Consider the following 26,016-nt stretch of genomic DNA (forward strand, 5'->3'; position numbering starts at 1 on the left):
GGGGTGTTGCTCAGTGGTAGAGCACTTGCCTAACATGTACAAGCCCTAGAGTTCCTTCTCCAGAACTACAAAAACAAATGTATACATATATAATAAAGTAAGTTAATCAAGTTGTGTCTGATTTCAGTGTGTCTAGTGAGGTCTAATCAGTCCAGTTCTAAGTTCAGGCAGTGGGAGTATGGCTCAATAGCAGAGTGCTTGCATAACATCCACAAGGCCTTGGGTACTATCCCCAGCACTGCAAAAAATAAAAATTAAAAATAAAGTAGCACAGTCATGAAAATAACTGAGGTAACATTAAGGTTCTTTCTATAACAATTTAGGGAAACCAATACCTATGTAATATATGCTTGAATGGTTTCCAAAGTATTTGGAATTGTTAGCATACTCTGAAGCTCAGAGTCATAATTTTACCCAAAGTGAACAATCAATAAACTACTACAGCTGGGCATGGTGGCACACACCTGTAATCTCAGTACTGGGGAGGCTGAGGCAGGAGAACCACTGTGCATTCAAGGCCAGCATAGGCTATATAAGCGAGTTCAAGCCCAGCTTGAATGAGATAAAGACACCCTTTCAAAAAATCAAAACAAAATACCCAAAAAACAAAACAAAACAAATCACAAAAACTACTACAATAGATCTAGCTTTATCGTTAATTGGTCAACTGACCATTTTTCAATTTATCCAAATGTAAAATATGGAGTGTAGGGCTGGGGATTTAGTTCAGTGACTTAAGCACCTGCCTGGTAAGTGCAAGGTCATGAGTTTGATCCTTGGAAACCTCCCAACCCCCGAAAAAGTGGAGTGTAACAGAACTACTCTTTCCTGAAGCTCACCTTTCCCCCTTGCTACCACCAGAAAAATCTTATTAAAAAGTGAGCTAATATTCAAAAATGGTTTGGTTTCTAGGTAGAAAGGCAAAGTATAATATAACTTTACTATGAGATATTCTCTTGTTTGTGATTTTCCAGAATCAAAACACAACTCAGTGAAATATTAGTTTATAAGCTGCTGCATAAATCATGCATACACATGTTCTATGGCTCACACTTGATTGAGCTAGCCTTAGCTTTCATCAACTGTGATATTTGGGTTATTGCAAGAAGAAGAAGAGCAGTCAGAATTCTAGTTGAATTAGATGTATTAAATTACTTTAAGTCAGGCCCAATCTTGGGCCTAATCTATTTATTTGGTAATGGAAATCATAGTAGGGACTCATGTGTCAGTGTGCAGATGTCACTGATGAATAACACTTCAGATATATGTGAAAAACTGTTAGCAATCAAAACACAAACACAGATTTATTAAGCTGTGTTGTTTCAAAAAATCTGAAGATACCTCAAACTTTCTAAGCGCCAAACAAGAATATGGGACTTCTATCTTTCCTTTTCATCTTTAACCACAAAGATAGTTTTCTCAGAAATATATCTCTGTCCCCAAAAAATTAAAAAAAAAAAAAAAGAAATATATCTCTGAGAATGATCTAACTTTTAAGCAAAGATGCTTCTGTTCATTTGTTCTCTGAGATTTTTTGCTTAAAGAAAATGTTTTTAGGAGCTTATTTCTTGTAAAAGAATTTTACAGATTAATGCAATCATTTTCTACCTACATTCCCCTAGAATTAAGTCCCAAAGCCTTGAAGCATCTATTGTACACAATGAATTAATTTCCCTCCCACATATCTAGATAGAAATTAGTAATGTGCCATCTTACCAAATCATTACGTTCTGCAATTCAGGTGAAGAAACCTAAGTTCCTAAATGGCAAAAGGCAGCTTATTTAAACCTTCAAGTAGGTTAAGTAAAACAAGTACTGTGGACAGTAAAGTATCATATAAACTGGTTACTATAACTCTGAAAGGTATCATATATACTTATAAACCTTTTGCCTGTTTATATATAAAAGGGTATTAGAAACAACAGTGTATACGGTATATTAAGGGTGTTTCTGGCTGGAAGCATAGCTCAGTGGTAGACCACTTGCTTAGCATGTGTCAGGCCCTGGGTTCTATCGGGGTGCTGGGTGGTGGTAGGGAAAAGACGACCTGGTTTATTTTAGAAGAATGAATTGGATGTAGAAGTTGAAAATGGCCTGAAGATAGGAAAGGGTTGACTTAGGAAATCAGCTTTCTAATACATGGAAGGTTTTAGATGCTAGTAAAACACCTAAGACTGAGAGGATAGTTGAATATAGGAATCTAGTATACAAGGAAAACAGCCAAGCAGAAAAATAAGAGACTAAAACACTAATACATAGCATTTAAACTATAAAGCTGAATGAACCTTTACTTAGGAAAGTATATAAAGAAGAAAAAGGTCCATGACTCAGTTTTAGGGTTCCTTAATGTTAACTTCCACAGTTATTTAAATTATAATACATGCTGAAAATGAGCCTAAAGTTCTTATTAACATGCATTTGCATATCAGCTGAGTCAATTCTGCTATTCCTGGATTTTCAATCAATAGGCACAACATCTTTCTGTATGATTTCATGTAATTTCCCATTATGTTTGTTATGAATGTGCAGGATGTAAGCCTTTCCAGGATCACATTCATAGAGGGATCAGACATTAGAAACTAGGGCTCATCTAACTCCCAGTACAAGAAGCAAGGCAGTAGGTATCTCCATTCAGAGTTCATTTAAAAGAGCTTTTCAATTGTTTATGTGAAGGTAATGAAACAAAATAAGCACCAGTAAAAGATGCAACAGCGCATGTGTGTATGTTGCAGGTTGAAGGGGTGATACAGCTGCTGAAAAAGTAAGTATCTTAGATTTCATTTTTAAAATACTGAGTCAGAAAAGGGGAGTAGAACAAATAAAACACTTGAGTTTGAAACTAACACTTTCTACAGATTAGGCCAGATCATACCGACACAAATATGATATTTTAAAGAGATGTATAATCTGGATTGCATCCAGATGAGCATAAAGTAGGATAATAGGATGCCTCAAAAATCAAACAATTGAAAATGCTGACTTTTATTTCTAAATAAAATTTTACATTCCAGGGATTACATAAGATCTTATCAGAAGATAAATAACTACATAGAGTACTCTATCATCTAAAATGCCACCAAAGACACCAGGTGGACATTTGCCAGGGATGTTTCAGAGGTAATTTCAGCAGCCAGTAAATTGTATCTTTAAGATCTCTTCTGTTGCCAGGCTGTTTTGACTCCCACTGCTAATAATATCCTTAAGTGGATGTATTAGGTCGATAATTTCTTACATAAAAATGGCTGGCTGACCTTCCTGTCCCTTCTCTTCCTCCCTCCACTTATTTTATTTATTTATTTATTTTTTGTCTTTTTCCTCTTTATCGGTACCAGGGATTGAACCCACAACTGCCTGCTTGCAAGGCAGGTGCTTATGCCGCTCAACTAAATCTCCAGTCCCCCTCCCTCCACTCCTTTCCTGCTTTCCTTCTTTACTTTCCTCCCCCTCTCTGGGCGGTGGGGACTCCATCACTGGGCTACATTCCTAGCAATTTTTTGAGTCAGGGTCTCATTAAATTGTCTCCGCTGGCCTTGAACTTCTGATCTTCCTGCTTCAGCAGCCTCCTGAGTAGATGATTACAGGGGTGTTCCACGATACCCACCTAAAAATGGCAATTTTATATGGTTCAGTTTAAAAGATCTAGGCAACTATGTGCTCACTTAGAAACCAGGGGTATCGACTACATTCTTCTAGGTACAAGGATATTTTGTAAGTACTCTCCCTACATAGGGAGCTTGGGTGGTATGCCAGGCGTTGGTTTCCTTTGCAGGAACACAGTTGGATACATGGATCTAGTTGAGTAGGGAAGAGATTGAGCTTGAGTTAAAATTTAGTATCACTATTATTGAGTATTAATCTTTAGATAATATATGCTAACCCATGAATTTAAAAGGTTCAATTCACATTTTCACAGTTATTATGGCTTTCTGAGATATTGTAACCAATTCATAAATATTAACACTTGTTTATTTCATCAGGATAGGACACAAAATTCCCTATCTTTAAATAAAAATCTATAGGAATTTATGTCATATGTCTTATTTCACTCACAATTATTATACAGAGAAAATTAGAGAAAATAAAAAGTGGGTAAATAACAATCTATTCAAACTAAAAGCTACAGCTTCCCAAGTAATTGTTCTTTTTGGTCTGTTTGTAGTTCAGGTTGCCCTTGAAACTCTGTCCCAGGCTGGCTTTGAATTTGCTGTGATCCTCTTGCCCTGGCCTCTCAAGTGGTGGGAACTATAGGCCTGTGCCAACTCTAAACAATCTTTAACAAATACTACTACTTTTATAACTGTGTAAAGAACAAATAAAATTTCAGGTCCTGATAATTTTTTTTTTTATTTTGAAGAGAATAAAACAAAAGAGAACAGAATAAAGTAAATTAGAACAAAACAATGCGAGCAGCACAGCATTTCACAACAAGACAACTGGATATCAACAATAGCTACCGTAATATCCTGACAAAAATTTTAAATAAGTATTACTATTTATAATGTGAATAGGTAACCAGGGCAAACTCTGGGCTTCCTACTTCATTCTAACACAAAAGCAAAATAAAATAGCCCCATATTAGAACAGACTCATACTTGGGCACTGCTGCAAAAATAGCCAGTGCTTTCAAGGGATCCCACACAGTAATAGTTCACGTGGCATTAAATGATAGTCCCAGGGTGCGTATATTTGAATTAATGCCACTTCCAAAAAAGAAGTGACAAGCAATACAATGTTACAGCTTTGCAGAGAAGGCAAAGGGTCTGCTTGCTTGAAATAGCTACAATGTCTTCATTGTTTCTAAGAGCAACTGAGGTTTCCCCATTAATTTGCAAGTGCCAGATGGAGGAATGGGAACTTTCTTTTCATTTTCAAAGGATGGAAAAAATGTCTCTACACATGCTGTTCAGTGAAGGTTATCCATGCATTACATACTCCTATCCTTGTGAGTAGATCAATTACCTCAATTTCCTCAATCATCCCCTTCTGCCTCTCTTGGAAGAAAAGGCCTGCAGTTGAATTCCCAAGAGAAAACACTCAGAACTTTGGTTTAAATTTTGACTCAAAGGCATTTTGCCTTTCAAGGCAAAGGCTTAATCAAGCATAATTAGCCTTGGACACATGGGAGGGTCTGTTGATCATACCTTTAAGCCTTCACAGGTGGGTTCATGGCAGCTCAGTACTCACCTGAGCTGTAGCTGTCAGTAGATGACTGAGAAATGGAACGAGACAGAGAGCGACGTCCAATTTTAGTGGGACGTTTGTTGAATTCTTGCTTCTGGTCAGCAAACTGGATCTGCTAAGAAAAAGAACTCTAGTTATGTAAAGGAAAAGAACTTCAATTTTGAGACACCAACTAAAAGCCTGCATTACTATATGCTTTTATTTTCCCATGCAGTTGATCTGAATGTACTCATATTTGGAATATTAAGACTCCTTGGAGAAGGGGCTGGGGATTTAGCTCAGCGGCATAAGCATCTGCCTTGCAAGCAGGCAGTTGTGAGTTCGATCCCTGGTACCGATAAAAAACGAAAAAGACAAAAAAAAAAAAAAAATGACAGTATTTTGGGGCTGGGGATTTAGCTCAGCGGCATAAGCACCTGCCTTGCAAACAGGCAGCCGTGAGTTCGATCCCCGGTACCGGTAAAAAGGAAGGAAAAAGACAAAAAAAAAAAAAAAATTCAGAAACCCTTTGTATATCTTCACAAAAAATTAAAGTTGGAAAGAATTTTTGAGAATGTGCATACATGCAAGACCTTTATATATTTAGAAGCGAGAACTTCAAGGTATTAAAAAAGTAAAATGACTCGTTTTTCAAGTTTCAAGATTTTAGGAAATGGCTTATTGTATTAATTTGGAAAATGACTTTTCATTCAGACGACATTCTGGAATTGCACTGAAATCCTAGTTATGTCAATCATAACTGTTTGATGTTGATCAAGTGAGCATAATTTTCTTCAAATACAACAGAGATAAAAGTGCTTCCAGGTTTTAGAGAGGGTTCAGTGGGAGCATGCCAAATGCATATAAATGATAAAACATAGGAGGAGATTCAATCAATTCACTTCCTATTCTCACCCCCACACTGGAAGTGTTCTTATAACTCTTTACAGGTAGCCACTTTATTTTATTAAAGATTTTCTAAAATGTGTTATCTACCTTTTTTGTGACTAGTAAATAAACATTAATTTATTATTTTTATGTTTGGTAACATAAAATACTTAGAAGCCACAAATTTGCTTACTTATTATCTATAATAAAAAGTAGACGGCTGGACTAAATAAAACTCAGGTTATATGCTGTAGGCTGCATCTGGACAATATTTCATAATGACTTTCTTGCACTCTTACCTCTATCTCCTGCAGCTGATTATTCCCAGCTGACACTTTATAATTTATAAATCAAAGTCATATCATTTACTGAGTTGATAACTTTTTCTTTTTCCCCAATTGAATGCATAATTGTTTAGTTTTCTGGGTTGAAAGGAGTTCAAAAGAAGGTTTGAAAAGGATAAAGATCTGACAACTAACATTTTCAATGATAAGCAGATGGATCCTTGACAGACAAAACATAGATACAGCACACCAGAGTGAAAGAGCAGCAACTCATAACTATACTTCCTATAGTCAGAGGTAGTTTTTGAGCCATTTGAATATTGAAACAAGGGGACCAATCTCAAATTATATTAGCTTAGCATTCACTTACTCTTAGGGGGAAAATCACAGAATCTCCACAGTCCTAACAATATATAAAGTCTGTGTAGTGCTTGGCAAGTTATTTTCAGCACTAGAAGAATTCATTGGATTAGTAGCTCACTGCAAAATGAAAAATGACAAATTTGAATACTGTGCTAAAGTAGTAACCTATTACAAAAGGATAAAGAACATTTTCTATGCCCTTTCATGGATGCTCATGAACTTTCATTGCTTCTCCTAGTACACAATTCATAACAGGAGCCAAGGATTTAGTTCAGTGGTTCTGCCTGGCAAGTGCAAGGTCTTGAGTTCGATTCCCGGCACCAATTTAAAAAAAAAAAAGGAAAAAAAGACAGAATTCACAACAGAATATAACCATCTGCCTACCTGTCTTATTCTCTATACATTATAATCTCCATAAAAGCAAGGGATTGGTACCTTATTTGCTTTATATTATCAGACACAAAGGTCTTGTATATCCTCAGCACTCAATCGTGCTGAATCAAAGAACATGAAGTTGCTTATTCTATTTTAAGTTTGTTCTTGGTTAATATTCAGTAAACACAGCAAGCATAAACCAAATCTAAACTAACTTTTAAGGGCAAGAAAAGTTGGAAAAGTGAAGAAGCTTTCCACTAGAGAGCTGGAGAGGGGTACACAGCAGACAGGCTCAAAACTGGAGTTTATTTCACCAACCTTGTTCGCTACAGTCACATGTGCTTATTCTAGGAAAATTCCAAAGGCCACACTGAGTCACTAACTTCAGCAGTGCCTCCTTAAAAAAAAAAAAAGTCTCCAGACAAACCCTGCCTCCAATATAGAATATACCTTAAGCACTAGCATAAAATCACACATGTATACATATGCACATACACATACCACTAGAGGGGGCCACTTTCATTTACCACATTTGTAGCACTAGAGTCCACATCTATTTACCCCAGAAACACCAAGTCATATAGATACCCTGCATAGCCATCTCAAACCAGTTTCCCTAAGCCAGTGATGGCAAACCTTTTAGAGCTTTTAATGATACAGTCTGTTGTGGCACGCGTGCCACAGGTTTGTCTCCAAAGCCATAAGCCCTTCCTCTATGTCTCTTCAACTTAATGTAATCCCTTCAGTCAAGACAAATGCAGGCTATCTTTTGGCATTAAAGAATAGGCTGTGGAGTACTCTACATTTAGAACATTGGGTTCTTGCTTACTGGTTACACAATGAATTCAAGTTTCTTTAAGACAGAAGAACAATAGAGAGACTAACAACTTACAAATAACAACCTGCACAATTTTCCCAAGAAATGCTTGTCTTTCATTGATAACCAGAAAATGAGTTAAGTGAATCATTCCTGGTATCCTCCATTCTTGAGAAATTAAATACCATTATATTCTTCACTCAAGAGTTCATTTTGTAATACAATGTATCTGCCCACCCCAGTTGTGATACTTTGACAGATTATATCCCTGACTTCCCTACCTTGTCTGAAACCAAAGTCCTTTCAGGTAACCTTCCTTTTCCATCTCAGAGAGCACTGCCTAAATTCCAACAGGAATCAGAGTAAGGGAGGGAAAGGCACTGCTAAGAGAGGGGGAGCTCACCATGAGCCACAGGGAGGAATGAAAACAGGAAAGGAGGGGAAGGAGAGCACAAGCAGTTGGCCTTGGACAATAATAGCCACAGCAGCAACAAGACTGGTAAATAAGAGCTTAGCCTCACCTGGGCTTTAATCCCAGAGTTGCCACTGACAATGTATTTCTTCTTGCTGTTCAGCATAGTGACATTACCGGCCCTACTGCCACCTCTTTGGTCCAGGGACCCTTGTGGCCAGGCCTTTAAACTTTCCTCATCAGCAGTTCTGTTGGCTCTAGTTCCAGCTAGCTTTTTTCTCCTTCTTTCTTTCTTTCTTTCTTTCTTTCTTTCTTTCTTTCTTTCTTTCTTTCTTTCTTTCTTTCTTTCTTTCTTTCTCTTTCTTTCTTTCTTTCTTCCTTCCTTCCTTCCTTCCTTCCTTTCTTTCCTTTCTTCCTTCCTTCCTTCCTTTTTTTTTTCCTTTTTGAAAGGGGCTATCCTTCCTTAAAATCTCTGAAGCAGCTCCAACAACTCCTTCAGTAGCAGAGTCCTAATTTAATAAGGCAGTTCCATTAGTGGCTCATCAACCATTCCTAATTTTGGTAGCTGTTTTGCTTTTATTATTATTTTTTACTGAACACCTAATTACATGGATCCTCTGACCTCTAAACAAGTCCCTAGACAAGGACCAACTTGCATGTGCATACAATGGCTTATTTATATAACTAATGCACTTTCTTGCCTGCTATAATTAACTTGCTAATTAGGTCCCTTTTAACCTTACCTCCTTCTTTTCCATGTCAAATGATTTTAGTTAACCTAGTCTCAATAGAAAAAAAAAATTAAAAAGCCACTAAAACAATGAGGGAATTTATTAAGAGAATAAGGAAAAAAAATTAATGGTGCTAAGTGCTCATGCAACCTCTTTCCTGTACTGTGTCCTTGGATTAGCCAGACACGGCACACATGGTTTTAGCTCTAAGGCAACTTTCTCGTTCTCTTTATGTGCGCGTGTGAGTGTGGGGGAGGAGGGACATTTCAGGGGATTGAACCCAAGGCCTTTGCACTGCATGACATCCCAGTCTCTTTAAAATTTTTATTTTGCTATTGAGTCTAGGTAGGTGACTAAGTTGCCTAGTCTAGGTTCAAACTTTTGATCCTTCTGCCTTGGCCTTCCGGAGTGCTAGGATTACACACACACACACACACACACACACACACACACACACACACAGAGTTTCTGATTTGACAATGAATGGTCCATTTTGCTTTTTTCAAAAAGTGTGTTTCCTAGAAGGTCTGACTATAAAGGACAGTTTATCTCAGAGTTTCCAGAATCACAACAACCTATTACATGCCAAGTAAAGAGTCAAACAAAAGTAAAAAGAATCGCATTACTATTTATGTGCTGACTTCTCAGTGTGAACCCAGTGAGTACAAAAATTACTGGACTTTATGCTATAGCGATGGGGTAAGAAGTAATGCAAATTTTTCAAAGGGATAGAAGAAGAAAGGGAAGGAGGGGGGTTGTTTATTAAGTGCAAGAGGATCTGAGAGAGGGGCTGGGGATTTAGTTTAGTGGCAAGTGCCGGCTCGGCAAGCACTATCTCTATGTTGGATCCCAGTATCAAAAAAAACAAGAAGATCTGACAGAAAGATCATATTGCATAATGTTTACCAACTTCTCTGGAAGAAGTGAAGATTAAGAGAACTAATGTTTATTAAGTGCCCACATGCATAGTCCTGCATATATGTTACTTCGATTAATCTGTACAAGAATCTTAGTAGATATTATTATCCTCATTTGTCCAAAACAAGACAGAATATTTCTTTTTTTTCTGGTACCTGGGATCGAGCTCATGACCTCATGCTTACCAGGCAAGCACTTGAAACACGGAGCTAAATCCCTGACCCAAGACCAAACGTTTTTGAAAGAAAAAATGATTTACCTGAGGTTTCATAGCAGGTAAGTGGTAGACTGGAATTTAAGCTCTTTCCACTATACAGCACCCAAAAAACATTAATCTGAAGAACGAAGAACTCCCCTGGCTCTATTCTCAGAGGCACTAGACCCAACTCATTCCTTTTAATTTATCTTTAAATTTACCTAATTTAGTGTTCACTTCAGAAGCACACATACTAAACTCAGGTAATTTCAAATTTCTCTAAATGTATTTTCTTATTACTGGATCTGAAAAATACTACTCATATAAACAAACCACAATTCTGAAAGAATTAATCATGTAAGCATTAAAACTCTGGTAGCTAGCTGTGGTGGTGCACACCAGGTATGGTAGTAACCCCAGAATTCTGGGAGGTTGAGCAAGGAGGATCAAGAGTTCGAGGTCAGTTTGGACTACATAGCAAGATCTTGTCTCAAAATAGCAACAACAACAGAAATCTGACAACCCTTTAAATGGCAATGTTGCCCAAATGCCACTACCAAAAAGTGGAAGCAAAGATTACTTGAACACTGATGTTCATCATCACCCATGATAATAATCCTGATCTTTATAATTTCACCAAGTAAAAGAGAGAAATATTTTCCTACTTGTTCGATGAATCTCTAAGTCTCTGCTCCTCCTCACACACTAAGCTGGTTCCTTGCTTTTCTCATTCAGATGAAGAGGAATCTTTTGGGCTAATAGCTTAATCCCTAGACCTGAGTAGGAAGGAGTTGCAGATTTTAGGATGTAAACCAGACACCACTTTATTACAGACATAAAAAGTCTTACCAGTTAACAAGTTATCTAACAGAGTAGTTCTCAAACTCCAGGGTGCATCAAAATCATCTGAAAGACATTGGGGGTTTCCAGGAGAACATGGCGGACAGATAGCAGCAGCTACGGAGGCTCTCTGAAAGACCTAGCTTAGAATTCAGGAATGGTGCAGAGTAAGGAATCATAAGCAAGTGGAGATATGCTCTGCTGACCCAAGAACGAACTGGGCTGAGAGAAACCAACTGGGAATGCAATCCTGGTGCTATAACAGGAACAGAAGAGCCTGAGTGTGGAAGCTGGAGCCCACGCCATTGGAAGCCGTGATTTGGGTTTCCCGCCACCGCTGCTGTGTCTATATCGGCTCGGCAGGGAGAGAGACGCGAGGAAGCTCTGAGAACGGGAATCGGTGAACAGAGTTGAAAGCAGGACGGGCGGGGAGCTGTGCATTGACCTGCGGGGAGTGAGAGAAACTGGGACTCTTTCACGGTTTAGGAGACTCCAACAGAGGACAGACATTCTGGGACGGGACAGACTTGCGGGAACAGGGCGCTGCAGTGACTTCAATCACGTATCTCCCTCTCAAGCAGGATTGGTGAGCAGTACCTAGCCCATGTGACGCTGCTGGCTGAGACCCAGTAGGCTAGCACAGCCCAGGTCCCAGCACCTGAAGGAATATTGCCCTGGAGGGGCGGGCCCTGCATAGGCTGCCTGGTCTGCAACTTCCTGGTGCGCTGCAATGGGCGGGAATACCTAGCCAGCACAATTCAATCAGACTGTGACTGTGGCTGACAGGGAAAGAAGCTGGGCCTCCTATATACGCTTGCATATATAAGGAACAAAGAATATGGGAAGAGGCAGCAACAAGAAAGGGTCCTCGGCCCCCAATCCTGAGAAAGAGGCAATAGCAGACACAGCACCAATAGATATAAAGCGCTATCTCCAGAGCCTCATAGATAAGTTCAGGAATGAAGTTATTAATGACCTGAAGCTAGACATAAGCAGAATAGTTAGAGAAATGCTAAGCACCAACCAAGAAAAAACAGATGGTGGAATGGAAGAACAGAAAAAGAGGGGAGAATTGTTTGATGGAGAAAATAGAGAAAGCATAGAATACGTGAAGCAGGTTCGAAGAGATTACCAGGAAACTAAAAACTCTATCGAAAACTGGCATAACAGCTTGAAAGAAACTAAGGACAGATTATCTGAACTGGAGGGCAGATTTGTAATACGGGAGCATGAAATGAAAAACTTCTTAAAAATAACAAGAAAACAAACAGCAATAATACAAAGACTAGAAGATGATAAGAGGATCTATAACTTAAGAATTAAGAACATAAAAGAAGAAGTAGGGACACAAACAAATGAACTACAAAAGCTACTCACAGAAATAATCCAGGAGAATTTTCCTAATTTAGCAAAAGGTAAAGATACTCAGTTGTATGAAGCATATAGGACCCCAGCCACCTACAACCCAAACAGAGCAACACCCAGGCATATAATAATTAAAATTCCAGAAATCCAATACAAGAACAGAATGTTTTTTTTTCTTTTTCCTTTTTATTGGTACCGGGGATCGAACTCACGACTGCCTGCTTGTAAGGCAGGTGCTTATGCCGCTGAGCTAAATCCCCAGCTCCACAAGAACAGAATATTAAAAGCCGTCAGAGACAAGAAACAGATCACTTACAAGGGAACACCATCAGAATTACAGCAGACTTCTCGGCACAAACCATCAAATCACGAAGAGCATGGAGGGAAATAATTCAAGCTTTGAAAGATAATAACCTCCAGCCAAGATTGATATATCCTGCACAACTATCCCTGGAAATTGATGGAAAAACAAGGTGCTTCCAGAATAAAGAGGAACTAGGGGAATATGCAACCACCAATTCAACTCTACAGAGAATAATGCAGGATATTCTAAAAAAGAAAAATACGAAGAATCCAGAAATAGTGGCAGAGAGGCCACAATGAATGGAGCAGAAAACAAAATGAAGAAGACAAACTGACAACTAATGACAGAAAAAGAGCTCAACAGAAAGGAGGCAGAGAAGACTGGATGATAGGAACAGCTATTTTGGAGAAAATGACGTCTTAATAGGTAATACTGATTTAGTATCATCCTGTTTTGAAGTCTCATCAAGCTTTTGTTCTTCTGTCTCCATTGGTCTAAACAGGTTGTATCTTATTGGATTTTATTATGTATGATAGTATAAGCAAAAACTTTTATAAACAAGGAGATTATACAGAAACCATTGTTCATTTTCTGTTAGTTGATTCTAAATACCCTGTAATACTGTCATTCTCTTAAATGGTTTTACATTGGTTTGATATATTTGCTGCTATGGTATACGAAGTTATACTCAAGGATTTCAAGGAAAGAGACAATATGGTAACTACTTTTATGTCAGGATTATCTTGTGGTGAAACACTATTTTGCTTAAATGGTTATGTTTTGATCTGCACTGTTTTGCTGTTATGCCTCTTCTATCTCAATCTCCATTTTATTATTTACTTTTTTATTTTTATCCTTTTAATTAAGGGAAAAATAAATAAAAATAGCAGGATATATTATAGTAACCCACTTTGACTTTCCATTATCTTGATTTAAAGCCCTGTATTGCTCTCACCATCTTGTTTTGACTGATGTCCCTCTATTCTGTTTTGCTTGATAGTACCAGGTTCGAAAGTTTAGGCAACAGCTATGAAGATAGTGGGATTCATTATGACGCCCATTCTGGTTGACTATTATCTACTTTTGAAGACCTATAATGTCTCCAATGTTTTGGTTTTGTCAGTTTTGTTCTTTACTGTTTTGTTCAATTTTATTGTAACTGATGATATAGGCAATTCTATTAGAGATAGCGGGAGGCATTATGGTAACCATTGTTGATCACCTTGTATTATGCTTTTACATTATCTATTATGTCCACCCTTTTGATTTGACTGACTCTGTTCTGTTATGTCACATTTGGTTCTACTCTCTTCCAAAAAAGTAATAAGAACTGTGGGAGCAACAAAACCCAAAATGTGTAATTGTCATTGTAGAAAAGAGAGGAAAAGAAAGTGCTCTAAACAATATAACTGCATGTATATTTAAGTGTGTAAGATAGATAATGATATCACTGAGTTTTGTTGGATCATTGAACAGAACAGTCTCACTGTTTGCCGTCTCATTGTTGGAATGTCCACTATAAAAGCTTTAATTTTGTAACTTGAACTATTATTTCTAAGATGACAATATGTAATCCATTAACTAGTGATTTCCTACTGTTTACTTTTTTCTGTAAATCTGTGTAACTTGTACCCTTTCTCTGCTTTTTTTTTCTCCTTAAATAAAATTTAAAAAAAAATCATCTGAAAGAGGTTTAGGCTGTAACTTAGCAGTATGGTGCTTGTCTACCATGCATAGGCCCTGAGTTTGATCTCCAGCACCACAAAAAACAAACAAAAATACACCTGGAGGTTTTATCAGAAACATTTCTGGGTCTCACCTGCAGGGCTTTTGACTTACTAGGCCTAGGTGGGACCCAAGATCTTCATTTCGAACAAGTCCCCAGGTGATGCTGATGCAGCTGGGCTTGGCAGAAGCACTACTCTAACCCTTTCTCCAAACATGAATAAAGTAGTCTTGATTTTTTTGACTTCTCAGCCAACTACTTTACCGTATCCATGGCTACAACCATGGAGGTTTATTTATAAGCAGAAAAGACACGTTTATTTAAAAGGTCAGAAAACAGAATGAGTGCTGGGCATTGTGGTACACACCTGTAATGCCAGAACTTGGGAAGCTGAAATGGGGGAGTACCACAAGTTCAAGGCCAGTACAGGCCACATAGTGAGATTGTTTCAAAAAAGAATAAAGTGATGTGTTATACCCAATTAGGGTCTAAAAAGAACTGGGTTTAATTCTGATTTAAGAATTTAAATCTAACTTAAGGCTTTTAAAGATAGATGGTTAATATATTAAGAAAATAAGGGCCAGGGACTTAGCTCAGTGGTCTAAGTGCCTGCCTGGCAAGCACAAGGTTGTGAGCTCAATCCCTGGTTAAATGCCCCCCCAAAAAAGAAAAAAAAATGTAAAAGTTTATAGGGAGAATGGAAGAACTATTTTCTCTAAAGAGGACTTTAGAGGGTCAAGAAAATCCAATTCATTTCTTTTCAAGTATGTAGCTGTATTGCCATTTCTAAATATCTGCAATCCTCATTTGTAAGATGGGGAAAATAATATCTGTTTTGTCTATATCAAAATGTGAGCTGATGCAATAAAACAAGAAGTAAGGGGCTGGGGATTTAGCTCAGTGGCATAAGCACCTGCCTTGCAAGCAGGCGGTCGTGAGTTCGATCCCTGGTACTGATAAAAATGAAGAAGACAAAAAAAAAAAAAAAAAAAAAAACAAGAAATAAAGCAGGTTTTGGAGACCATATAATGATATAAAAACCTTAACTATTAATATTTTTATTCTTTTAGGCAAAAAATCTTAACTTAGAATCCGTGATGTCTAGATTCCCCTAAAAGAGCATAGTGCTGTGCACCTGTACTCCCACTACTCAAGAGGCTGAGGCAAGAGGATCACCATGAATTTGAGACCAGACTGGGTTACATAGTGAGTTCAAGGCCAGTCTGAGCTACACAGTGAGACGCTGTTTCAAAAAATAAAAAACAAAACAATGAGAGAGAAAAAGAATATGCAAAATTTTTTGTTTTTATGTATATTTTCTGTAAACAGAACCTATAGTTTTCATCAAGTTCTCTATGGGTCTGCACTTTAAATGCCAATTCTGACCTAAAGCTGTAGTCATGCTCCCTCCACCACCATTTACCAGATACCTTAAAGATTTTGTCTGACTTCCAAGTAGAGATGGTTCAAATAGTCCACAAGATAGCTGAATGAGCAACTTGAACAAACTCTACCTACATAAGGGATTACTTCCAGCTGAAAAAATACTGGGTAATGAGTTGGCTCAGTGCTCAGGCAAGTCAATCAACCAGGTTTTTGTGTGGAAAAGTACCAAGTTCTACAAAGAGGCTGGTTGGAAGGAGAAAACATTAAAATGTAAAAACAGAAAAACTTTATCACTGATCTCCAAGCACATAAGACATGGTATTTTATCTGACAGAAAGGACTACAAATTTTTTCGGGGAAATAAAACATAATAAAGACAATCTTTTAAAAAATGTCTTCCTCAACTTTTCTGCACTAAAACTACCTAAGCAAGGCTAAGAAAATCCTTCACAAGAAAATAGCTGAGAAGAACAGGCTCCAGTAGAAGTTTTCAAGTGACTGATGGAATATCACCTTGAAGGGTCTATCTTGTCAACTCTTGAACCTGGGGTTCTTCACATTAGTCCTGCCTTGTATCCCTGCTGGGAATCAGAGATGTGAGTACTATTAGTGGCTGTGTGTGGGCTGAATCCTATTCTCCAGGGGGCACGCAAGCAAGTCCCTTTCTGCTGGTGATAACTAACAAAAAGGAAGTGTATGCTACTCCTGAACATGGTCTGACAGGTTTCTGTTTTCTTTGGTAGTAGGGAAAGTCTCAGTGGGAAGTTTATTACACAAATATGTAAACTGGAAAATAAGATCTGTTAACACTTTCTGTCTCTTTTTGTTTCTCTTTTTGGTATTGGGAACTGAATTGTTAAGACTTTCTTAACTTGAAATCTTAGCCAATATGGAAGCTGGTTCCAGAGTTTTCTGTTGGGGATTAAAAGGCACTTTAATGGTTCACAAGTAAGGTCTGGAAGTCTATAGGCAATAAATACATTTTAGGGTTCTCAGTGACTAACTTTGCTGGCTAATCAACCATCAGTCGCAGCCTAATGAAACCCTCCTGACCAGGTCAGAAGGTAATGTTAATATGCTGGAAAGAAAGCCTCAAAAGTCTTTAGGAAAGAAAAGGTAGCAGATGAGACAATTGCACTACTGAAGACAGACCTTTCCTCATGGCTTCTCACAGTTGTTCAAAACACTACTGATTAGGGGCTGGGGATTTAGCTTAGCAGCATAAGTGTCTGCCTTGCAAGTGCACTTCGATTCCCAGTACCAAAAAAAACAAACAAACAAACAAAAAAAAAACACTACTGATAAAGGATTTTTCCTGAGTTTTGAGGGAAGAGCCAAAAAAATCACTAAATGAGAGAGGTGCCATATTAAAAAAACAGAGCAGAACTATGCTCTACTTTTAAAATGTTCTCTAAGAGCTAAGAGGCCCTAGGTTATAATGCTTAAGTAACAGTCATAAATTCTTTTGGGCAATTTTCCTGTCTCCATAAACAAAAAGTAAACAGATAAAAGTTCAGGAGGACCACCTCTTGAGAGAAATGTCAGTAGGTAAAATGGTGACAACTATTCCTTATAGAAATATGAATTATTATTTGATCCCCAGTACCGATAAAAAAGAAAAAGACAAAAAAAAAACCAAAAAAAGAAATATGAATTATTATAAAGCTTTTATTCATTCTGAGATGGCACACTTATGTTCAGCAGAATTCTTCTGTAATATCCCTTCACAGAAATACCCAAGTTCAATATCTTAATATGGTCACTCCTTTAAGAAAACCAAATTTCTTGTTCCTTCTTCATTAGTAGGTGACTGAAGATTTAAAAAATAAAAATAAACAACCCAACCAGAATCATTAAATGAATCCTTTCCATTAATTCTGAAATAGATTATATGAAACAAGATTGTGAGTGGATAGAATTTCTTGCAAACTGAGCACAAGGTTCAACAACAACATTAAGGACATAGCAATAACCTTTACAAAAATAACAAACAATAGTTGTAACAACCACAGTTTAGAAGTAGGCCTCTCTGTTCGGCCTTTGTTAGGTCTTCTATATATTCCTCGAGTCCATAATTCCAAAAACACACAAAAAACTTAGAATATGCTATAAGTCTAAACAGTTTACCACAGGGAATTATACAGATAGAATGGAAGAGGACCAGGGATTTATTTATTTATTTATTTTTGTCTTTTTCGTTTTTATTGGTACCAGTGATCAAACTCACGACTGCCTGCTTGCAAGGCAGGTACTTATGCCGCTGAGCTAAATCCCCGGCCCCTTGGGACCAGGGATTTAGCTCAGGGGCATAAGTGGCTGCCTGGCAAGTGCAAGGTCGTGAGTTCAATTGCAGGTACCAAAAAGAAAGAAAAAAGATGCAAGAAATCAAGCAAAGAAACCAGTTAGGAACATAATGAGTTTTTAAATAAATATTGAAATTCCCTAGTCCTTGTCAACAAATAGTCTTTATTATCACTCTTCTAAAACCATGGGGTAAATATGAACTTTGAAGAAGTGTAACAAGAAGAACAACAGTTCCTGCTTGTAGAAAGATACATATAAAGAATATCTAGAGAAAGGCTTTGACTCAAGGAATAAAATGGGCATAAACAGAAAAAGTGTGTTGAATTTTTCAAACTTGAGACAGCAACATTTTTTTTTTTTTTTTTTTTTTTTGCTTTTTCATTTTTATCGGTACCAAGGATCGAACTCATGACCGCCTGCTTGCAAGGCAGGTGCTTATGCCACTGAGCTAAATCCCCAGCCCCGAGACAGCAACATTTTAATGAACTCTGCCCACTAGCTGGTCTTTTGCTTCTTTTCTAACCCTTAAGAGAAATTAAGCATCAGTTTATAGAGAAATGCAAAGCAATCACAGGATAATCTGAGCCACACAGTACAGAAACAGCAGTAGGCCAGCCCCCACCCTTCATTAAGACAATCAGGTAATCTGCTGCATCTGGCCAGAAGCTCTCAACTTCTAGGTCCACTAGTAATTAAGAAACAGAGGTAGCCAAGCATAGTGGAATATGTTTGTAATCCCAATGCTCTGAGAGGCTGTCACAGGAGGATCCAAATTAGAGTCTAGTCTGGGTAACAACAACTTAATGAGACCCTATCTCAAAATAAAAAGTGAAAAAAGAGTCTTAGATGTGTAGTCCAGTGCAAAGACTCTGGGCCCAGTCCCCAGTACCACAAAACAAAACAAAAAACAGGAGTAACCTGGTACACAGAACCAATCAGAAGTTAAGAGTAATACATTTTCCTAGCCATGGATCTTGATAGGAGCTTGTCAAGGGTGATAACCTGTCAGAAAAGGCTGCCTTTCATTATCAAGAAAACGAAGGAAAAACAAAGTGACCAAAGAACTCACCATCCACTCGGGCATGTGAAAAGCTGAAGTGCCCTCATTACCGTCCCACTTCTCCATAGTGCAGGCTTGAGTAAAAATGTCCTGAAGCAAGGGGAAAACTGGTTTGGAAATGCCAGGGTTATCTGAGCACCCCAAAGCAGAACCAAACCTAGTGATTCAAAAGGTCAGTGGGCTAGGAGAAGCTGTATCCCTTTTCACAGAAGCTGCCTATTCAAATCCAGATCATTAGTCAACTGCCTGACAAATCCCTTACTGCTCAGCTTCAAAGTCTTCTGCTTCTGTATCAGAGTAGATGCAAAGTTCTGCACCCAGGCACTGTACTTCCTACAAAGCATGCACTGTTCAATGCTACCAAAACACTACCCCACTTCTCCAGTGGGGACTTTCTGAAGCAACAGGCAGGCTTCCTTCTTCCTTGGGTATAAGGCTTTGGCTAACTTCCTCCCTCCCCTCAGGACACGTCACTGGAGGTACTGATACCAAGATCAATAAAGATTGAGGTCAAGAAGACACTCCCATTTCTCAAGAGCTGCTTGATTTGGACCAGTACAATAAACAGGCGTTTCCTTGAAATCAGAGTTTCTTACGTGCAAAAGCTTCCTATCTGCTCCCATCAGGGGTCTGGCACCACACTCTAGCAAATCTCAAGTTAAATTCTTATTCCATGGTAAATTTGGGTGGAACTGGGGAAGACGTTTTTTGCAAAATCAGAACTCCTTAGATGTGCTGACGAAAGTTCTGGAAATACAACTCCCTCTGCTGGCTCCCTGTGAGATGTACATGAAGGTCTAAGGTCTCTTGCCTAAAGAAACAGCATAGGTGCTGTGCCGACTGGGAAGCTGCTTCCCTGAAGCTAGTAAGGTGCACAGCCAAGATTGATACTGCCTGAGAGGCCCATTCGGGCTTTTTCATTCACAGGTTTGTTTCAGGGTGAAAAAAAAAAAAAGGATGCCAATACAGTAGCCCTGTATAACTATCACCTTAAAGGATCCCAGAAACTGTTCTTTGTATTTCCATACCATTTCCCTCCTTTCTGCAGTCTTCAGAAGTCTGGAAATAAAACATAACTAAAGGAAGTTGAGCATGTTCATAATCCTTGCATTTGTAGGTTGAAGCAGGTGGATTGCAAGGTTTAGCCCAGCCTGGGCAGACACTGCCTCAAAATAAAAGGACTGGGGATGGAGCTCCATGTGAAGGCCCTTGGTTCAATGTAATCCTTTCCTCTATTTCTGTAGTGGTTTTACTCAATGTTGCCAAGTCACTTGATTATTCTCTTCTTCAGTTTTCTTATTAAAAACTTAGAGGAGGGGAAAGAATGGACTAGTTAGACTAGAATGGTCTAGGTTACAACTAGTCTTTCTCTGAGGCCGTAAGTATAGATAAATAAACAAACAAATGGTGAGATATTACAGAGCCTACGTTTCCTAACCACTTGAGTCCCTATTTGGTCAGTTCTGAAGTTAGCTAATTACTAGGCCTGAAATCTTCCTTGTCCCTTCCAATGTGAAATGCCAATGCTACCATAGCCATGGACTTAAGTCCTCTTTCCTGCCTAGCAACCTAAATGACATTGGGCATTGACCTCTCAGTGATCTGAAGACTTCTCTCCTACAGGGACTTCAGACTCTCCTGGAGGCATCGCCCTTACTGCTGAAGAACACAGGTTTAAAAGCTGGACAGACAATAGCTTGAAGGTTAGCTTCAGCACTTACTGGTTCTGTATCTCAGGTAGATTTTGAGCCTTTGTTTCTTCATCTGTAAAAAGGAAAATCATACCTTCCTCACATTGTTTTAATAGAGATTAAACAATAAATTATTCATGGCAGAATAATACCAGATTGCCTGATCAAATTTTGTCACTTCCTATTTGTTCAACTTTGACTGAGTTATTATTCTTATGCCTAATTTTTCTCATCTTCACAATGAGTTTATTAAAGGTATGGATTTTATATTACTGAGAGAATAAAGAAAGTTAATATGTAAAAAGCATTTAGAAAAGTACCTGGATCTTGTCAGTGTTATTTAAAATTTTATTATTAAAACAAGTACATTCTCTTTCCCAACATATCCAAATCCACTTTTCTTCTATACATATTGAATTCATTCATTTAATCAAACTAGAAGTATTTATTTATTATTTATATACTATATGCCAGGCAACTTTTAGAGGCAATTCTTGCTTTATAGTGTTCAAGGTATAGGCAGAGAGGCACAATTACATAAGTAATGACAATAAAAATGTGAGAATGACACTGTGAGTATAGGATGCCTAGTGTACATGGCAAGGGGATCCATCATGTGTACTGGAAGTATTGCATTTATAGAAGCTGCATTTAACCAGAAAGGTAAGGATGCACAGGAGTTATTGGTATATGTTAAGAAGGGGACCAAGAAAAATATTCCAAACAGAGAGAACATGTATTCTATAATATATCTTGCTATCTCTCATTTTTCTAATACCGGCCATCTGAAGCTTATTACTACATCTATCTAAATCAGAGTTTCTCAAACTTGAATATTCAAATAAATTATCTAAAATCTTTTTAAAAGTTTCATTCTGACTTATAATCTGGACTAGGTCATAAGATTCTCTTTTGAAAGCACTGCTGGGAATTGAACCCAGAGCCTTGCACATGCCAGGTGGATTACACAGTAACTTGTAGAATTACCCTACTCTTTACAGCAGAGCTACATTTTTAACAGCTCTTGGATGATCCCATGTTGCTGAGTCTATCTTTTGAGAGTTAGGGCCCAGAGTTATTCCATCCTTGTAACAGCCTACTTCAGTTCATTAAATTCAATTTATTTATACAGGATTTTACTGATAGCATGATTTTTTTGAAATATGACTATATCACTCCCTTGTTTATAATGACCTCCACACTGCCCTCAAAATCCAAACTCCTAACAGGATGATATACAAGACCCTGTATGAGCTGGTTTCTGTATAGCTCTGAAGTCTCAGCTCCTCACAACCCCTATCTCCCCATTCTAAATGAATGCTTGCTTGTGCACATTCATCTTTAGCTGTAAATTCCTAGCTAAGCCTTAAATTCCTTCAGCATACATTTCCAATTCCTGTTCCAGGTTAGGAATTAATTATACAAGTTACCGTGTAATCCAGGTTGTGTGATGTCTACCATAGTATGTATCACTGTTGATACTATAATTGATCATTTGTCTACCTTCACACTGGTCCATAAGTAATTTGAGGGCAGACATTATGTGTCTTATAACATATTCCAAGTTCCTAGCATATAGTAAAAACCAGTGAATACTGTGATGAATGAAACAAAATGACTCAGTAAAAATATACATAGCTATCTTAGAGGAACCCTCCTCTCCTAAAAATAAAAGACAGATACCTAAGGGTAAAAGCAAGAAAACAGGAACCAGGTATGAATAAAAACTGATGAAACCATAAACAGAAATATAACAAACTAAATGTACCTTCTTGCCATGAGTAATTCAACCAGTGTTTCTCAGATAAGCAGTTAAGCAATATAGAGACTATAGTATACTAAATAAAGCCGGCACCACGCTACAGTTTCCACTCCCTGTTAAGTCCTCTAGAGCCTGGGAGTGGAGAGTGGACTTAAGTCCTCAATCCTCCTGACACAGTGAGTATAGCTCCACTTGGGTCAGGGTTCAGTTTGCAGCATAGTTAGCACCTTTAGATGAAATGCCCTCATAGAGAAGTTCAGCTTAAACTGGAAATCTTCTTAAACTTAGAAACAACAAGAGTAAGAATAAGGAGGAATTTGCATTCAGAGCCCTCAATTTTACTTCAGAAGTAGGGGTGGAAGATAGATGGCAATATTTAGAATATGATGGCACTAAATAAATGAAAGTATGAGGTCATTTTTTTAAAATAAACTTTTGGGTGGGGATTTAGTTCAGCGGCATAAGCGCCTGCCTTGCAGGCCAGTGGTCATAAGTTTGATCCCTGGTACTGATAAAAAAAATAAAAATAAATAAATAAACTTTTTATTGGGCAATAAGTTACCTGTAAAAAGTACACAAATCAAGAAGTTACTGCTCGATAAAATTTCAAAAAGTCAACACACCTATGTAGCCATTCACAGATAAGAAAATAGAACATTTGCAGGATCGTAAAGCCTTCCTGCACATCCCCTCTCACCCTTTGCCCTTCTACTCCCTAAAGATAATCTCTAGCCTATTCCTGTCACCACTGATCAGTTTTGCCTATTCTGAACTTGACCTGAATGTAATAAAATATGTACTCAAGTATATTCTTCTACCCAATATGTTTTAAAGAGTTATCCAAGTTTGTCATACTTGGGAGTAGGTTGTTTTTATTGTAGAAAGTATTTTACTGCATGAATAATGCTGTCACTGTTTCTTTCTTTTTTTTTTTTTTTACCGGTACCAGGGATCGAACTCACAACCATGCACTTGCAAGGCAGGCGCTTATGCTGCTGAGCTAAACCCCTAGTCCCACTATCACTGTTTACCGAATCCATTCTTTTGCTGATGGGTCTTCTGGTTGTTTCTAGTGTGGGAGCTATAAAAGCATGTCTATGAAAATATTTCTGGCTCCAGGTATGGGTGGCACACACCTATAATCCCAGTACTGAGAGAAAGCTGTGACAAGTGGATCGTCAAAATTTCTGTTGAATGTATATCTGGAAATACAATTCATAGGATGCACATGCTCTGCTAAATAGATAATGCCAAACAATTTTCTGAAGTTCTTGTACTAATATATGCCTATATTAGGAAATCAGTGTTTTAAGTGCTTTTCAGGTATCTTTGATTTTTTTTTTTTTTTTGGCATTCTAGATAAAGGTGCCACATTGTGATTTTAATCTGCATCTCACTACCAGTACAACTATATATATATATATATATATATATTTTTTTTTTTTTGTATTTTTCTTTTTTATCGGTACTGGGGATCGAACTCATGACTGCCTGCTTGCAAGGCAGGCGCTTATGCCACTGAGCTAAATCCCCAGCCCCTACAACCATATATTTTTTAAAAATCCTGTAGTAAATAAGTACATAGAATTATTTTAACCATTTAAAAATTTTAACTATTTTAAGTACCTCGTTAAATGGCTTTAAGTACATTCACATTGTTGTGCATCATTACTACCATCTATCTCCAAAACTTTTTGATTTATCCCAAATGGAATCTTTATACCCATTAAACAACTATTCTCTATTACCTCCTACCTCTAGCTCCTAGAAATTACTGTAATACTTTCTTTTTTGGGAGGAAAGGAGGGTACCAGGAATCAAACTCAGGACTTGCCAGACAGGTGGTTTTGCTGCTGAGCTATATCCTCAGCCCTACTGTTTACTTTCTGACTCTTTTAATTTTTTGAGGAATTGCCATATTGTTTTCCATAGCAGCAGCATCATTCTATATTCTCTCCCAACAATGCACAAGAAAAGCAGGCACAGTAGTACATGTCAGCAATCCCAACACTTTGGGAATCAGAGGCAGAAGGATCACAAGTTTGAGCCCTGCCTTAGCAACTTCGTGAGATCTTGTCTTTAAAAAGATTCTTTACTTACCTACCTACAACAAACAGACAGACAACACTGACAGATGGAGGAGCAAGGGGCTGCGGACACAGCTAGGTTCAAAGGTACTGGGTTCAACAGTAAGTACTGCCAGAAAAAAATTTCAACTCCAAAAAATTTGAACCTTGTGATTTAGCAAGTGCCTTCTATGTGCTTATTGGCCACCTGGATATCCACTTATGTGAAGTGATCTTTCAAGTGTTCTGTTTTTCTACTGGATTATCAGCCTTGATGTTACTGAGTTGTATGAGTTGTTTATATACAATATTTGAATATAAGTCCTTTGTGGTTATAAATCTTGCAAACAGCTCCCACTGCAGCTTGCTTCTCCATTATTGCTATTGTTCTTCTTAAATTGTTTTAAAATAATTAGCAGCAAGTTGCAAAGATAGTACAGATAGTTTCCATATAAACATCACCCAGGTTCCTCTAATGTTAATGTCTTGTAAAATCATGGTAATTATCAAAACTAAGAAATTGACATTAGTACAGCACTATTAAATAAACTATTAATTTTACTTGGATTTCTCTAATTTTTTCACTAATGTCCTTTTTCAGTTCCAGAATCCAACCTAAGGTTTCACACTATACTTGGTTGGTTGCTTGTTTTTTGAGACAGGGTTTTGCTATGCAGTTCAGACTGGACTTTCCTGCTTCAGTTTCCCAAGTATTGTGATTACAGGTGTGCACCACTGTGCCTGGCTCCACACTGTATTTGGCTGTCTTCCTTAGTCACCTTCAATTTATGACAGGTTCTTTTGTCTTTTATGACAACATAACTGACATATCCTGAAAGAAGGCTATATATTAACCAGATTAAACAACGAACAAAATTGTGTTATCAATTCTTGAATCAATTTTTAGAGATACCAACCTTTATATATTAACAAGGACAATAATTTCAAAAATAGGATAATTGATTTTATTTTACAGCTAAAGAACCAAGATCTAAAGAATTAAAAAACTCGCCCATAGTCTTAGGGCACTCCTTTTTTCCACTAATTTTATTGGAACATGATACTTTTCTTTGTCTGACTTTAGACTTTTAAAGTAACTCAAGTGCCTGGAATGCTCAGAATCACCCCCGCTCCCTTCTTATTCCATATAACTTTTTTTTTTTTATTTAAGGAGAAAAAAGAAAAAGGGTACAAGTTATAAAGAATTTCAGAAAAAGTAAACAGTAGGAAATCACTAGTTAATTACATATTGTCATCTTAGAAATAGTTGTTGAAGTTACAAAATTAAAGCATATAGAGGGGACTTTCAAACAGTGAGACTGCAAACAGTTTTGTTCAATGATCCAACAAAACTCAGTAATATGGTTA

The 26,016-nt window shown here is 37.6% G+C and overlaps 1 protein-coding gene across 6 annotated transcripts in view; it reads right to left on the bottom strand.

Moving 5' to 3' along the window:
• The window catches only part of Ahcyl2 (adenosylhomocysteinase like 2), a 208,659-nt gene that overhangs the window by 43,874 nt on the left and 138,769 nt on the right, over positions 1 to 26,016 (bottom strand). Inside the window, exons 1-2 of one of the 6 annotated variants that reach the window (XM_063240877.1) lie at positions 19,139 to 19,516; positions 5,185 to 5,293 (exon numbers count right to left, since the gene is read on the bottom strand). In XM_063240877.1, the coding sequence (XP_063096947.1) occupies positions 5,185 to 5,293; positions 19,139 to 19,195 (166 nt within the window). In that variant the 5' untranslated portion in view covers positions 19,196 to 19,516. Of the gene's footprint in view, positions 1 to 5,184; positions 5,297 to 8,408; positions 9,162 to 19,138; positions 19,517 to 26,016 lie in introns of those variants that run through there. The other 5 variants (XM_063240866.1, XM_063240870.1, XM_063240879.1 and 2 more) reach the window with 5 other exon arrangements.

The sequence above is a fragment of the Cavia porcellus genome, unplaced genomic scaffold (genome assembly GCF_034190915.1).
Source record: "Cavia porcellus strain 051 isolate PalLab524CR breed Dunkin Hartley unplaced genomic scaffold, mCavPor4.1 scaffold_2, whole genome shotgun sequence".
Lineage (NCBI taxonomy): Eukaryota > Metazoa > Chordata > Mammalia > Rodentia > Caviidae > Cavia > Cavia porcellus.